General features: G+C 44.1%; 1 protein-coding gene across 1 annotated transcript in view; it reads left to right on the plus strand.

Annotated features, from left to right (window-relative positions):
* Positions 1-339: 339 nt before the first annotated feature.
* Positions 340-17,798, plus strand: part of MINDY4 (MINDY lysine 48 deubiquitinase 4) — a 718,486-nt gene continuing 701,027 nt past the window's right edge. Inside the window, exon 1 of the mRNA XM_086940895.1 lies at positions 340-588. Within this exon, the coding sequence (XP_086797021.1) occupies positions 526-588 (63 nt within the window). The 5' untranslated portion in view covers positions 340-525. The remainder of the gene's footprint in view (positions 589-17,798) is intronic.

Consider the following 17,798-nt stretch of genomic DNA (forward strand, 5'->3'; position numbering starts at 1 on the left):
TGCAAAGCCTTCAATACCTTAGGGTCGAGTTCGCGCTATATAAATCAGCAAAAAATTATAAAACGCTACAGGAATCTAATAAGGACCTAGAAGAATGGTTAAATGCTACAAAAATACCGTGGGCGTAATTTTAAAGATTAAAACCAGGGTACGTATAAACAAAAAAATGGACACAGTTGGCTACATAAACATAAAACAGGTTGCGTTCTTGGTCTCTTCTGCTCCTTATCCCGCCAGCCCCAGCCTCGCAGCTGCGGCGGCTGTCTGACAGCATTCCCAGACTCAGACGGGCACAGTCAGCGAGGAGAGGGTTGGAGGAGGTCCCGCCTCCCGAAGGCCGTGCTTCCTTGGCAACGAAGCCATGACAACTCAACCGACAGCAGCCGTTTAAAGCTGCAGTTCGAAAATGTTTCCTGGAACACTGTGGTCTACAATGGCCGCCCCCAGAACTGGTTAGTCACTGGGCATGCCTTGGACGACCAATGTCACTGAACGAGGGAGTCCCGCACGCCTCTGGGGGTGACGATGGATGATGCCTTTGTGGAAGAGGTCGCTGCGTCATTAGTAAGAGAATTTCTTAGTAGGAAGGTACTGTAAGCTCACGTATTTTTACATTTCGCCACTCGAATGTCCTGTAAGGACACTGATAGATAACAGACAGGGAGTCGTAATACCACCGACCCCTCTTTACTCTAACAAACATCACGTGCAACCATTAGTCGTTATTTTCATATCTTTTGTAATTCTGTGTGTGCAACACTGTAAAACGATAGATGGCATGCAATGAGAGAGGCGACTACATCTCCCATAAGGCAATTTGGTTTGGCGACGAGGTGCGTACCTTCATAGTCCATCACAAAACGGGCTGTTTTTGTTTTGACGGGGCGCGCAGTTGTATTTGTAAAAGAAACTCCCTTAGCTGTACATGGAATGTGATTTTCTGTGTTTTGGCTGGAGATGTATTCAGATTAACATCAGTTGTTGACTCGTACATAACTAACTTCCCAAGAAATTTGCACCTTTAGGATCAAACGTTTTACCCTATTGTTTTTATTAGATCTGTCTTGCAGAACAGCTGTTTCGACCTCACATGATCAACATAGAAAAGAGCTTTCAGTTCTACCACAATGGGGTTTGTTTGGCTCAGCCTTGGTGGACAGGAGTACATATTTAGATTTGGCAGAAGGTCTGTGCTTCCAAAGAAAAAGGGCCTACCCATCAAAGCTGTAATCATTTATCAAGCTGTGTGAGCCTCAGCACTTTATCAAGGCTAGTGTATTACTACTTACTGTTAGTAGGCATTATGGGGTTATTCATCCGTGCAGGTTTCATTTTTAGAAACTCCAAAAGAAAGGGAGTGACCCCAAATGCCAAGAGAGGGGGTACCACAGGTAAATAAATAAAGCAACTCTCTTGGGTGAATTGTTAGTTGCACAAAAGTCCCTATTTCGTTATCTCATGCTTTCATACTCCTCCACGCACAATCAAAGACCCCCAGACCCCAAGACCCCACTAGTCAATCACCACATATATGATGAGAATGGCAAAGAAATACATAAAAAGGTTATTTTTATTATAAGTTCAATTTCTATATCACATTTTTCAGACAAAAACACTTCAATTTCATGAAAAATAACATTAAAAACAGTACATCATTATAAAAACTGTGAGAGACAGCACAAATTCAGTGTAAACAAATAATCACATCAGTGGTAAAGTTGTTTCCTATGGAATTCATATACTCATGTATGTTGGAGTCTACAGCCCTCTATATTCTATTAGACCCCCACACGTTCCCTGGATACAACCAAATACTGTAAACAAATGCTTCAACGCGTTTCGGTGGTGTTATTCTTATTGCGACCACCTCCTTCAAGACAAAATATATTATACAGTCTCCCTTGTAAAAGTTCCTATAAATATAAAAAAAGTGTATATAAATATAACACATTGAAAGCAACATATAAAAAATACTCCTTTAACTGTACTGTACATCATATGGTCTCATAACCTACGGGGGAAACCCTCCCCACCCATGTATTTCTGTGCCCGCAACCCATAGACAAAGAGGATATCTATATTACAAATTTCATTAATCATTGGAGTCCCAGATCGGTCCCAATTAGAACCCTCAATCAAAACTAATTAAAAACATTTGCCAAAAACATAAAGAAATTTTCATGCATAATGCATGTAATTGGCCACCAGGGTCTGACCCTTAGCATACATCCCTCTCACATTCATAACACTCGAGCTCATGGTCACACCCAACCCACCTGAGCTTTTCCCTTGGATGGACCTGATTATTCAATGTCCTCCGCTTGTGGTAGGCGGGGCTCATTTTGACTCCAAGCGCCTGCTATATAGTTTCTATTATACAATGGAATACAACAACATTAGTTTCCGCCCTATAGTTCCTATTCTATATATATGAGAGTTCATTACTCCCTTTAACTGTTTAGACCTACCCTGGGTGGGGATCCTGCGTTTATTTTTTCAGTTCTTATGATTTTCTCCATCCTTTTGATCCTATGTGGCAGTCCTGCATAATTGAGTAAGGATCATAGAGATCATAAATGGTATGTCTAACATTATGCATAGCTTCACCATCTCCACTGTGCATGTGGTGCCCATAGGTACACTCACCGTTATATTTGTGAGGATCTGCCCACTATTGTGATAACTCGCGCTGATTCCGCAGTTATATTATTTTCATGTGAGTGTTATCCCCAGGTGCCCTCATGAAAGATTAGGCCTATGAATGATTAATGTAATGGTTAAAATCATCGCCCCCCCCCCCGAAAGCAAAAAAGTAGTCTCAATTCTAAGCATTCTATTTAATCAACTATCACATACCTAACTACTTATGGGATGCATGCGGCATGGCGAACGACTTCATTCAAATTATCATAATAATGACCCTTATTATGTTATGGCTTGATATTGGTCATATATGCCATGGACTTCGTTTATATAAGATCATTTTTTCTTTGATTGTGCGTGGATGAGTATGAAAGCATGAGATAACGAAATAGGGACTTTTGTGAAACTAAGAATTCACCCAAGAGAGTTGCTTTATTTATTCATTTTTAGAAATCCTGCTCCATCACTAGCTATTGTTGTACAACAGAGCCCAACCTTTTGGTCAATCGCTTGCCACTGCAGTGCTATATGTCTCCAAGATAATTAGATAATAATGGTGCTGGTTCTTTTCTGGCAGCAGCATAGATGGGAGGAGGGCAGTCAGGAGGACTGTGTTGCAGTCCCATCCGTCTCCCCTTCATTTTCCATCATCAACTTCAGAGAAGGTCTTGTGAAAATTGTTTTTCCCTCTTATAGTTTTAAGATTTATGGACTGGAGAGACTTGTTTAAGCTCCTTGATTCCCAAACGTTAAGTTCATTATTAATTGTAATTTGATATGTTTTAAACATTACATTATTAATTAATTTACTTCAGATGTAATATGTTTATATATTAAATCATTTACTTATTTAATATACTGTTGTTTTAAATTACCCTTCCCTGATCCTCAAAACCCTTTGCTGCTGCTTAATGCAGCCCATCCCCTGAACCCTACAAAGTTCGTGTCACCTCTTAGCGCTACTTTTCCCTGATCCATAATACCCCTTAATGTTTCCCTTCCATGAACCATAAAAACTACTTACTACTTATTAGTATACTTAATCACCCATTGCTACCCCTCAATGATGCTCATCCGTGAACTCTAAGAACCCTTACTACCCTTAATGCTACTCTTCCCTGAACTCTAAAAATCCTTTGCTACCACTTAATTCTAATATTCCCTTAACCTCAAAAACGTTACTATCCCTAAATGCTATCCATCTGTGAGCTCTAAAAAAAACCTTACTTTTCCTTAATGCTACCCTTGTCTGATCCTATAAAAGGCCCTACCACCCCTTAATGCGACCTACACTTAAACCATAAAAACCCTTACTATTGCTTAATGCTACCCATCAATGAGCAGTAAAAATTTCTCACTACCCCTTGATACTAATCTTCCATGAAAATCTCTTGCTACCTCATAATGCAACCCACATCTGAATTCTAAAATCTCTTATTATCTCGGAAAGCTACCCTTCCATGATTCCTAAAATCCCCTTGATACCCACTAAAGCTTCCCTACAATGCATCATAAGAATCCTTTAATATCCCTTAATGATGCCATTCTCTGAGCCGTAAAACCCTCTTATAACCCCTTAACTCTACCCTTCCCTAGACCATACAACTTATTTCTACCCTTTACAGTTACCTATACCTAAACACTGAAAACCCCAAAGTACTTCTTAATGCTACCTTCCACTGAACCCAGAAAACTTACAACCTCTTAACAATATCCTTCAATAGGCCCTAAAACGCTCAAACGTCTCCTTAATGCTACTCATCCTTCAATCCTAAAAACATCATACTACCCCATAACGCTGTCCTTCCTTGAAATATACAAACCTATACTACCTCTAAACGCTACTCAACCCTGAACCATAAAAACCTTACTACCTTTCAACACTACCCATCACTGAGCCCAAAAACATTTACTATGCGATTATGCAACCCTTCACTAAACCCTAAAAATTCCTTACTACCCTTTAACGCTATGCTTCCCTCAAACTTAGAGAACCTTTTACTACCCCTTTATGCTACCATTTTCTTAAACCTAAAACCCCTTTGCTATCACTTAATGCTACCCTTCCCTAAACCCTAAAAAACCCTTAACGCTACCCCTTCCTGAATCTTACAACCCTCTTACTATCCCTTAATGCTACTCATCCCTTAATGCCACCCTTTCCCGAAACCTAAAAACCCCTTACTACTCCTTAATGGTACCCATCCCTGACTTGTCAAAACCTTCTACTTCCCTTTACCGCTACCCTGCTATTAACCCCAAACCTCCTTACCTTAATGCTTCCTTTTCTTTATCTCTACAAACTCATTGCCACCCCATAACGCAAAACCTTTCCCTGAACTCTAGAAAACCTCTACTACCACTTAATGCTATCCTTTCCTGAACCCTAAAAAAGCCAGACTACTCTTTGCTGCTACTCTTCTCTAAACCCCAAAAACCCATACTGCTGGTTAAGGGTCCCCTGAAGGAGCCAGAAAAACCTTCTACCAATTAAAACTATCCTTCCCCGAACCATAAATACTCCTTACTAGTCGCTAACAATACCCATTCCTGAACCCTAAATAGTCCTTCCTATCCCTTAACTCTGCCTTTCCCTGAAAACTACAAACCCATGCTACCCCTAAACTGTACTCACCCCATAACCCCTAATACCTTTACTACATCTTACCGATACCATCCCTGAACTCAAAAACCTTTTCTGTCCATTTATTGCTATGCTCCCTGAAGCCTAAAAAAACCATGCTAGCTCTTAATGCTAACCTTCCCTGAACTCTAAAAAGTCCTTACTATTCCTTGTCACTATTCTTAATCCCTAAAAACATCTTACTACCCCTTAATGCTATTCTTGCCTGAACTTTAAAAATGTCTTCCTGTCACTTAACAGTGCACTACTTTAACCCTAAAAACCTTACTTTTAGTAGTATAAGCTTTTTTCGAGATAACTTCTCATAAAAGCACAACATATAATCAAGTACAATACAGATAAAAACAGTTAATTCATTCATCATATACATATACATATTCTACAAGCAGTTGTACGAGCTCATACAATACTAAGTAATAAGAATTACACACAAATATAAAACCAGATTGCATTAAAATTACATTAAAAAACCCTACCTATCAACCTCCGCCTGATTGACCAAGCCCACCCCAAATATTTGGCCACTCCAAGAACAATCGGCTCATCAGTGGATATACATAGGATTCTCATAGCCACTACACTGCGTCGTGTGCCAAGATTTTTGCAAACTGGGGTTAGCCATACCCTCCTTGGTAACGAATAAGCATCACAGACAAATAAAAAATGGCCTAGACTTTCAGTAGCAGCATTGCACGCTGGGCAACATGTAGAGGTCGAACTCTGCCATCCTGCAGTTAATATTTTTAAAGGAAGGGATCCAGACCTTAACTGGAAGAATAACTTCCTATCCATTGGGGCAGTAATACTGTCCCAATAGTTTTCTAAGATAGGACAGATTTTGACTTCCAGAAAGCGGCCAGCCATAGAATCAGATCTCGTGCCCCTCAAAAGGCTGCTATCTACCCAATCCCAGTATTGGGACTTGAGGGCTTCTTTACTTGGAAAGACTTCCCCCTGGGGATTGGTCCAAAGATTAAGAAGGCCCAGTTTAATTAACATGGCCCTTAAATTTTTTAGCCAGTTGATCTTATGGAAATTATCTTCCTTGATTATTGCCAGGAATCCATCTGCGTATTGCTTAATCTCTGGAGTTGTCCAAAGACTTCTCCAGTAAAGAATGGGGCGCAATCGCGCTCTATCACTGATTGATCGTCTGCCTAGGTCAAGGAGCAGTGGAATTCGGGGGGTGCTCTGGGGTACACCCGTAATTCCTCTAAGAAACCTATTTTCTGATGTCTGTAAGGTAGATAACTTTTCCCAGGCCCACAACTCTGCACCATATAGGGCCGCACCTAGAGCCTTTGCATCATACACAATAAGGACAGGCTTAATAGGTTTGGTTTTAGATTTTCTATGTTCCCCCCGCAGTGCCCCTGAGATTTGCTGATGTTTTAGTGCCGTTTTTTCCAGATGATGTGACCAGCCCAGACCATCTGCTATTTGGACCCCTAGGTATGTGAATTCCCTAACCACCTCTAGCTTGGTGTTATTCAGAAATACCCTAGGGTGGGCTTTATGGCGCGGGGAAAAGACCATTAACTTCGTCTTGCCCACATTTACTTCAAGGACGTGCTCTTTACAAAAATCATCAAATATATTTAGGGCACGCTGTAGACCTGCAGGAGTCTTTGACATAATTAGTGTATCGTCAGCGAACATCAGGATCGGGACCCTGACGCCCGCTAACGAAGGTGCATCTACACTAACATCTAACATCCTCCCCACAATCCCATTAATAAATAGTGAGAAGAGTAGGGGTGCCATTGCACAACCTTGGCGGACCCCCCTTTCTACCGGGAAGTCCGATGATGACTCGCCATTCCCACCCCACTGGACCCTGGCAAAATTACATTCATGCAATCGCATGATTAGGGTAAGGAGTTCAGCTGGGATGGCTAGTTTTTTGTAAGACCATCCATAGCTTACACCTTGGGACCAAATCAAAGGCTGCCCGCAGGTCGACAAATGCAACCTTTGCCAAGCAATACCGTCCTCCAGCACAAAATGGTGAAGCGAAAAACTTGGTCGATTGTACTGGTGGCCCGCCTGAATCCTGCTTGGTAGGGGGAAAGAGCATTATTATCGTCCACCCAGTCCATAAGCTGATTTACAACCATTTTTCCCATAACTTTTTGTATGGTTGCAATCAAGCTTATTGGCCTGTACTTAGCTGGGAGAGACCGATCTCCTTTTTTGTAAACGGGTATGATAATGGCACCTTGCCACAGCTCAGGGACTACCCCTCCCTTGGCAATGGCGTTACCCAATAGTAAGACATACCTTGCCCACCTTTTCATGTCATGTTTAAAGACATCCGAGGGTATCCCGTCTAACCCTGGTGCCCTCCCCCCTTGAACAGAGCAAATTGCTAGTTCAACCTCCTTAAGGGAAAACAGGTTATCAGTAGCAAAAACTGGCGATAACACCTCCCCTATCCCGTCCTCCCTTACTTCTGCATATTGTGGTCTAAAGTACTCAACCCAGGCTTCTTCAGCTACGTTATTGTCAGGCCTATCAGGGGTACCGCCTCTACCCCACTTTATAATCTTCCAAAAAAGCCTGGAGTCCTTACTACTGGAAGCCTCCTTTAGCTCTGCCCAGTGCTCTTCATCCCATTTTCTCTTTGCCTGGAAGATGCTTATATTGTAGGATTTTCTGGCTGCACTAATTGCAGCCCTATCTCTTTTTCTAATAGCATGGCCCAGTGCCAATCGAGCTGACCTACACTGGCGGTTAAACCACCTGGCCGCTTTAGGAAGTTTTTTACCTTTAATATTTTGTGGTTGCATAAAGTGTGGTCTTAAGAGGCAAAAAAACTTATTGTGAATATCTGTAATTTCCCTGGAACGAGGGACTGTAGGTTTTGCCGCTTCCATAGAAGTAAGAGCCTTATCAACCTCATCATTGATAGTGGTCATGGATTCTTCATTTGCTAATACACTTGGCCATTTCAGCCTTCGCATGTCGTTGGCCATTACTGGAATTTGGTCATTTCTTATGTGCATGTTTTGAGGCCCAACACTCCACCATTTATGGGTCACACAAAGGGGATTGTGATCACTTTCCAATCTACCCTCAATGACCATATCAAGAACCCCCTGCCAGAGTGAAAGTCTACATATAACATAATCTATTCTGCTCCTACTATGACCATTGTCAAAAGTGCAAACACCCTCTTTGTCCCCTGGTGTCCTCCCGTTCAGGGCCCTTAGCCCGTGCTCCAAACACATGGCATTTAGTAGCAATATGTCCTTCGTCCACCGCTTGACAGGATCTATACTCAAAAATGGTACTCCCCAAAGCGTATCCTCATCCTGACCTAGGGGATCATTTGTACTGTCAAGTGGTTCAAAGGTCCTATTTAAGTCCCCAGCTACTACTACTCTGTTACCTAGGGACTTAGTTTCCAAGAAGGCGAACAAGGCCTCTAGAGTGGGAGAACTCCCCAAATTGGTACCTCTTGCATAGATGTTATACAGATCAATCACATCCCACTTTTCTGAGGACAATCTTAACATTTGTATGTCACTAAGACCCAAATGCAACACTTTAATAGAAATATCCAAGTCCTGCTTTATCCATACAGTAAGCCCTCCCATTGGCTGACCCCTAACCCCTCTAGAGGCTGGGATTGAAAAGTTTAAATACCCACGGAGGAAAACAGGGTTACAGGCCCATGTTTCTTGAAAACAACACACGTCGAACCCATTAATAAAGTCTAACCAGGTTTGTGATTCTAACTTACTACCCAGCCCAGCAATATTCCAGGATAGGAACTTCCCAGAACTAAACTCATCCTCACATACTGCATTTGCTATAGGACATGGTTGGGGATTCATTGAGCTTTCATCATTCCCGACAAGTCTCTCGATGTTCCTCGTGCTACCCCCATCCATATCATTATCGACATTTGCAGTTGGTGTGGGTAACTCCCCCTTTCCATCGTCAAAACACTTACTTCCCCACATCCTTCCTCCACATTCGCGATCTCATCGCCAATATTCATGACATCTAGCGTCACACCAGCATTTGAATCAAGTTTGTTACAATCCCCGTGTTGATTCCTTCTATTTCCTCCCTCACTAGTATTCATGTGATCAAGGGTTTGTCAACATCCCCAACCTAGATCTTGCCATCCAACCGGAAGATTATAGTTCGGGCCAGTAAGATGGTTTTGGCACTGTAGCAGTGGAACAGGTGGGGAAATCCTTGACCATGGAAGGTTAGAAGGACAGTTTTGCTCATTAAGCATACCAGTCAGAACACTAATAGGACGTGGGTAAAAAAAAGTAAGATCAACAATGTCGATTCCTCCATTGTTTGTGCCCCATCCCAGTCTTGTTATCCATCCTGCCACCCTTGGATCTTGAAAGTTAACCACAATGCAGTCCCCCCCCAAACTTTTGGGAGTACAGCCTATCCAGTCTATTCTCCTCACCCCCAATATTAATCCATCCACTTCCCCTGGTAGAGGCCGGTTTACCCTTAACCAGTGCATAACCTTATTTTTAAGCATCTGGAAGGTTTCTCTCTGTCCCATTGAAAGTGGTGGGACATTTGTGAGGACAACTACATAGGGAAAGGAATCTGGGGTAAGGTTCATTGGGGGTTTCTTTTGAGGTGGCTTTGTCAAGGGTGGTAATGACGGTCTGGAAGCTATAGGAGCAGGGCGAGGTGCAGGTTTATTTGCTAGGGGCTGGTTACTAGTTAATGGGGCAGTTGGTGGGGCAGTACCTGTTCCAGAACACGCACTACCTCCTGCCCCCACAGTAAGCGAGGGTTTTAAATTAGGCGGCTGTGGTTGCGCCACAATCTGAGCTAAGGTTACAATTTTAGGACAATTTTTGGCAGGGCCCGGTGGTGCTAAGTCGAGAGGCTTGGGTAGTCTCTTCCCAGCCGCACTGCCTGACTTAGGTGGCACTGGAGAATTAATTTGTTGCCTTCGTCCCTTGTCCTGCGGTACACATTGAGTATTATTCTGGGGCTTGCTACTTTCATCTAGCCTTACTTGAGTTTTTATCAGTGCCTTTGTTGAAAAAAATTATCTAGTGTTACCTGCTCAAAATGATCCAGCCGATCGGATAGCTTACCAATTCGTTCCTCTATTGGAAGCAAAATTGACCGTAGCAACCTTTCTAGGTCAGGAAACAGGTTGCAAAGAGGTGGCAATGTGCCGGCCATTGCCAAGTCAGTCACAGAAGAATTAATAATGCTAGGATCTGGGCTGTCTAATAACACAACATCCCCCTCTTGTATAATTTCCCTACTACAGCTTGCTTCAGTGACAGCCTTACTGGGGCACATACTTCTACTTACTTTCCTAAGTTTGTGTGGGGGTTTAGCTAGATAACATTTTCTAGGTGCAGTACTCCTTTTTAGGGCTCGGGCCTCCCCCACGAAGTGGGTGGAGCTTCCAAGCTCTTTAGTATTCGAAAAAAGAATTCAGAAAGGAGTCCAGGCTGGCACATTCCTTAGAGTTTTATGGCATCTGCCTAGTGATTCGTCTTCGCTGTGCTGTGTATTTAGTAGCGTTGACGTGATAGGCTGTATGTAATGTACGCGTGCCCGATTTGGCATATTGTGTGCGCGAACGAGCACGGAGAGTGATTAATCTTAATTAGGAGCTGTCAGAGTGCCCGTGTAATGCAATCCAGATGTTGTGCGCGCGTTCACCTCTCTTCCCGCGCCACGATTCCCCTAGGCTCTGCCCTGATCGCCTGAGCACTGCACGCCGTCGTTAGGTGCGCGATCGCCGTCGTTTTACGTTTGGAAGGTGAGTGCCATGCTCTCTGCCCCCCCCCCCCGCCCCGTCCCTGGGTTAAGCCCAGGTTGTACAGGGCCCGTGGTTGTATATCACTGGGGGGGGAGTGGACGTGGCCAGGCTGCGGTCTCACCGCATCGGGTAGGCGGGCGTAAACACTGATACTGCAGCGATGCTTAACGCGTGGTGTGCTAGGTTTCCCCGCGTTTCAGAGGAACGGGTTCACCGCCGTCGACGGCAGCGCGGCGAGCGGTCTAAATAGCGGAGTGAAGCTTCAGTCTATCCGAGGGTGAGTGTGTGCCCTCACTGGCTGCTAGTATGTTTTTGCACTGTCTGCCCGCCATTGCCCCGCATTATGGACTGCTCGTCCAAAGGGACCCCGTGCAGGGACGCATTGGTACAGTCGTCCTGCCATTTACCAAAGGAGGTGGACAGCACACTCCAGGGTAGCTGTGTTTACCGCCTTGTAGGGAGCGTGTCTGAGTGGTTAAGTCGCAGATTTAAACCGAGGGTCGATGGATGGGGGGGGGTGAGTTTGCCTTATTGTCTGCCACAAATGACTTTCCGACTCATCCCGCCATTTACTGTGCCGCAATTTCTCATTACTGTGGTTAGCTCGCTCGAAGGTAGCGTGGCATACCGTATCTTCCCGAGAATTGTGGGAAACCGGTTATATAAATGTGATTAACAGGGGCTAATGCCAAATAAATGCGTTTGTAAGGAACAAATAACAAACATGTCGGGCTAAACAACGAATATGAGACGGAGCAGATAAAAATGTACAGCAACCCTCCAGAAGGAGAATAATTATTGGCCTAATGTTGCACTCGTTGGTGCAATCTAACAAAATGTTTTAAGTGTAAAACTTAGTGCAATTTAACAAAATGTGTGAAACCTAGGCGCGCTTGATTCACAAAAGTAAAGCGCATGTAATGTGACGCTTTAGTGTGGTGTGTTTGTGAAGGTTACGCATGGACAACTCGCTCGAAGGTAGTGGTTTACTCCGTCGTCGAGCAGACGCCTGCACAAACCTCGACTCGCTACGCAGCAATTCTTACGAACCCCCTCAGTGACAATGTCGCTGTTTCAAATAATGCAGATAACACAGGCATACACAGCGGACGTACAAAGCAAGCTTTGTGAGCCGACGTATACACTCGTAACGGGATCTTCACTTGCACTAAGCTTGTTCGGCCCCACAGAGCATAGGTGCACAGGAATGTAACTCGAGGCAGTCGTAGGTTGACATGTTGCGTTAAGATTATAACAGGGAAATTGCCCCGCACACGCGACACTATAAATGCTGCAGGACGTCTGAGGTTCACATAACAGAACATGTTACACACCAGAGCGCCGTGTTCGACTAGAACGATATTCTTTCTAAGGTGTTTTACTTCTTAGTGTGTCTCTGAGGGGACTCTGCGAACTGGCACAATCCTTTGTGTGCTGTAGCTATGCAACCCTCTGTGAAAGCGAGCATATAGCGCAAATGACCAACATGAGAGGCATTTGCTACCCGAAAGGAGTAATAACAGCTACACAAAACTAGCATTGTGATCCTGCAATATAAATGTATGAAATAGTTTGGAGACCTTAAAATGATCAAATAGGACCTCTCTTATTAGAAGGAATTTTTTTAAGCAGGTTCCCTATTGCAAGCGTCCCTATAAAACACAGGTTTAAGTGCCTATTATTGACGGCTCAAAGGACTGGTCCCTGATGCACAAAGAGGGAACTGTTCCAAGGGACGAGAGCGGGTTTAAATTGCTTTGAAACTAGGCTCCCTTTTGGCAATGTGAATACAGCAAGTGAGGTCTGGAGCCTACATAGCGTTCATTGGACTAGTCTTCCTGTAATGTCATGCGATCGATCCTTTTGTATACATGGAAGTACATAAGTCAATTACAATGCCAGGCAATTCGCAGACGGTCAAGTGCGAGTTTGTGGGGAAGTAAGAATCACAGTATACGGAAACTGTTGTCATATTTCCCTTGACAATTGTGCCAAACAATTTACCTGTTTTCCCTCACCCTGCCACGCTTGGCCAAGGCGAGCGCATTGCAAAAATATACAAGGGTCGAGTAAACTTGGTCTGAAAAGCTTCTGACGCACGTGTCGAACAGGCTCATGTGTTGCAATTTCAAAACAAATGGCTGCTTCTAAAGAGCATTTTCAACTTTAAAAGTTACATTGGAAGAGACTTGCCATTGCTTCAAAAGAGCATTTTCAATTTTAAAAGTTACATTGGAAGAGACTTGCCATTGCTTCAAAAGAGCATTTTCAATTTTAAAAGTTACATTGGAAGAGACTTGCCATTGCTTCAAAAGAGCATTTTCAATTTTAAAAGTTATAGTGAAAGAGACTTGCCACTGTCCCAATGTCGATAAAATGAGTGCCATTGAGATGTTAACAATTTACAAGTACAGTGAAAGAGACTCGCCATTGCTTCTAAAGAGCGTTTGCAAATTTAAAAGTTACAGGGAAGGAGACTTGTCATTGTTCCGATGTCGATAAAATGAGTTCTATTGAGATGGTTGACGAAAAAAATGTATGATACGGTGCCAAGGTAGCCCCAAGTGTGAATATGCACGTTACACATGCACGCCGTTATGTTACCGTATGCTTTGTAATTTTATGATATGTGGTAGGTAAGGTTACAACCGTTCCGTCAAGTCCCATGACCGTGTTATCCATGCACCAACCCTAACCAGATTCTCAGCACAACAACTGCAGAAATGTTTATGCATGAACGAAGGCATTACTCTTCCTGAGAGGCCTCAGCCTCTGTCGCCACACCCACTACCCGCCCTCTGTCGTCAGCTAGGAATAACAACAACACTCACACGCTTGTGAGGGTCTGTAGGTACAGCGGAAACAGGATATTTAGTCTAGGTCGGTGTAAAAAGATACTGCACAAAAAATTAAGACACTCCTACCCACAGCCGAGGAAAAGTTCACACAAACATCATTGGTATTCTGATGACCCAGTTGTCCCTATTTAATTTCATCAGTTCCTAGTAATTCAAAGTTTGGATTTCGTTTCTATTCTTTGTTCATACATTGTTTAGTGTAAATCAGGGTGTCCTAAACTGATATGTTTTCTTGGCTACCATTGCAAGGACCGATTTCATCTTGTTTCTTGAAATGCCTAACATGCAGTGCTGTGTTTTACTGAGTGGCGCGGTGCTGTGTATATTGAAATGCAGTGTGCAGGCCTGTGTTTTCTTAAAGATTTCAGCAACCCCCTTTGACAATTTTTTTCTGTGAATTGACAGTGAATTTATTAAATATTTTAATTCCTTCTTCAAGTGAGTAGAGTAGTGAGTAGAGTAGTGAGGTGAGTAGAGTAGAGTAGTGAGTGCAGAGTAGTGAGTAGAGAAGTGAGTAGTGAGTAGAGTAGTGAGGTGAGGTGAGTAGAGTAGTGAGTAAAGTAGTGAGTAGAGAAGTGAGTAGTGAGTAGAGTAGTGAGGTGAGTAGAGTAGTGAGTAGAGGATTGAGTAGTGAGTAGAGGATTGAGTAGTGAGTAGAGTAGTGAGTAGTGAGTAGAGTAGTGAGTAGAGTAGTGAGTAGAGTAGTGAGTAGAGTAGTGAGGTGAGTAGTGAGGTGAGTAGTGAGGTGAGTAGTGAGGTGAGTAGTGAGTGCAGAGTAGTGAGTAAAGTAGTGAGTAAAGTAGTGAGTAAAGTAGTGAGTGCAGAGTAGTGAGTAGTGAGTAGAGTAGTGAGTAGAGTAGTGAGTAGAGTAGTGAGTAGAGTAGTGAGTAGAGTAGTGAGTGCAGAGTAGTGAGTAGTGAGTAGGACATCACAGGCAGCAGCTGTGCAAGCTTCTTACACTCACAAGGAGACCACAGGCAGCTGAGGTGCAATCTTCTCCCACTCACAAGAACGACATCACAGGCAGCAGCTGTGCAAGCTTCTTACACTCACAAGGAGATCACTGGCAGTACACACCACATGAACACACTCCATAACACAGAGCAACAATACATTGGCATTTACAATGCCATTAGCTCAAACTCAAATAAATCCGAGCCCGATTGCATTTCTAATGCTTGTTCTTTTTGATCCTGATTTGGGTTGTTGCAGAGAAACCGGGGCAAGTAATTCTGATGTACATATTATGGGGTCAGTATGGTTCACACAAGAAGATATTGATTCAACTACAATACCCTGGTTCTCCTCATTAGTGATAACATCATGACATATTTCAGCTACAACAGGCAGGTTTAATGATGATAAGGGCGTTACTATTGCAGGATAGATTTGTACTGAGCGCTTGTCTACAGGATTTTTGAGAAGTTCGATAGATAATCTACGCTCAGCACGCCTCTCTGCAAGCGTTATCTCTTTGTTGATGTCCTGGGTGGGCCGGTTAAAGTATTTATCTAAAGGTCCAATAACTACAGACCCAGCCTCAACCGGTGAGGTCATCGGAGTGATACTACTTGGAGATACAGGCATACTTTGTGGTCACCAACCCTTTTACAGAACTTAGAATTTAACACTTATCTGTCGCAACACTTTTCTTGTTACAATGTATTCCGTTAGGGGAAATGTCAGAGGGCTGGCCCAGCCCGGCCTCCCTCGGCCCCGGACGGCCACAGACGGTCCCGGGCTTCTCCCGGCGCGCTCCCGCTCACTTCCGCGCAGCGGTAAAGACAACTCCTAATAAGAGGAAGGAGGTGCTTAAGGGGCGGGGCAAACAGGGAGAGCGTCCAGGTGCAGGTGATGATAGCAGCGCAGGGACTCCTGGGCAATGGAGTCCCTGTCCCTCACCTGGCGCTCGCAGCCCTGCTCTTCCCAGTTCCAGCCCGCAGGATCCAAAGTTCGAGTCTTCAGAAAAACGAAGCGCCCAGGCACACGGGCGAAGCGGGACCCGCGCAGCGGGTACCGCGAGGTCTTAACAAAAAGCACACAGTCCTGGAAGCAAAAACGGCACACAGAGGGCTCTCCCGCTCGATAATCAGCAAGTGTCTCCCACTGGTCCAGGAGCTAGCAGGCACTTTTCAACCGGTGCTCAAGGGGCGGGGCAAACAGGGAGAGCGTCCAGGTGCAGGTGATGATAGCAGCGCCGGGACTCCTGGGCAATGGAGTCCCTGTCCCTCACCTGGCGCTCGCAGCCCTGCTCTTCCCAGTTCCAGCCCGCAGGATCCAAAGTTCGAGTCTTTAGAAAAACGAGGCGCCCAGGCACACGGGCGAAGCGGGACCCGCGCAGCGGGTACCGCGAGGTCTTAACAAAAAGCACACAGTCCTAGAAGCAAAAACGGCACACAGAGGGCTCTCCCGCTCGATAATCAGCAAGTGTCTCCCACTGGTCCAGGAGCTAGCAGGCACTTTTCAATCGGTGCTCAAGGGGCGGGGCAAACCGGGAGAGTGCCCAGGTGCAGGTGATGATAGCAGCGCAGGGACTCCTGGGCAATGGAGTCCCTGTCCCTCACCTGGCGCTCGCAGCCCTGCTCTTCCCAGTTCCAGCCCGCAGGATCCAAAGTTCGAGTCTTTAGAAAAATGAGGCGCCCAGGCACACGGGCGAAGCGGGACCCGCACAGCGGGTACCGCAAGGTCTTAACAAAAAGCACACAGTCCTGGAAGCAAAAACGGCACACAGAGGGCTCTCCCGCTCGATAATCAGCAAGTGTCTCCCCTTTAACTCTACCCATTTCGGAGCCCTACAAACCCCTTACTTCCCCATAACCCTACCATTCCATGAACTCTAAAACCTTTACCACTCTTGATACTGCTTATCCCTGAACCCTAAAGACCCTTACTACCCTTTAATTCTATAAATTCACGAACCCTAAAAAATCATTACTACCCCTTAACACTACCTTTCCCTGAACCCTGAAAATCCATTGATTCCCCTCAATGGTACTCACATCGTAATCCTAAAATCCCTTTCTATTCATTAATGTTAGCCTTACATGAACTCTAACAATCCTTTGCTAGTACTAACGCTACTTTTCTCCGCACCCTGAGAAAACATTACTATCCCTAAATGCCCCCCTTCTCTGAACCCTAACATCCTGTTCTTAATCTTTATCTTTACCCTTACCTGAAGCATAAAACTCCTTTCTCCCCCTTACAGGTACCCTTCCCTTAACGCTAAAAACCCTATTCTACCCCAACTAAACTGGTAAGACCTATGACCTCTTAATGTTACCCTTCATTTAACTCTAAAAAATCCTTAAATAGTCTGTAATGCTACCCATTCCTTAACCATAAAAACATCTTACTTTCCGTTAACACTGTCCTTCCCTCATAACTTCAACCCCCTACTATCATTTAATGCTGCCCATCCCTGAACTCTAAAAAAGCTTACTATCTCTTTTTGCTATCTCTAAACCCTAAAAATTCCTTACTACCTCTGAAACGTATAACCTCTTATTAACCCTTAATGCTACCCTTCTCCCTACCCTAAAACCCCTTGCTACCGCTGATTGCTACCCTTCCCTGCACAATAAAAACCCTTGACTACCCCTTAAAAATACTCTCCCTGATCCCTATAAACAACTTAACACTACCCTTCCCTGAACCCTACAAACCCCTTTTTATCTATGAATGTTACCCATTGTTTAATGCCACCCTTCCTTGAACCCTAAAAATCCCTCATTACCCTTTAACAGAACATCCCTGAATCTTAAAAAACCTCTTACTAACCCTTAATGCCTTTCCTGAATCCTATAAACTTCTTGCTACCTCTTAACAATACCCATTTTTAAACTCTTTTAAAAAAACAATGCCACTTAACACTACCCTT

Source organism: Lissotriton vulgaris, chromosome 10, assembly GCF_964263255.1.
Source record: "Lissotriton vulgaris chromosome 10, aLisVul1.2, whole genome shotgun sequence".
NCBI classification, from domain to species: Eukaryota; Metazoa; Chordata; class Amphibia; order Caudata; family Salamandridae; genus Lissotriton; species Lissotriton vulgaris.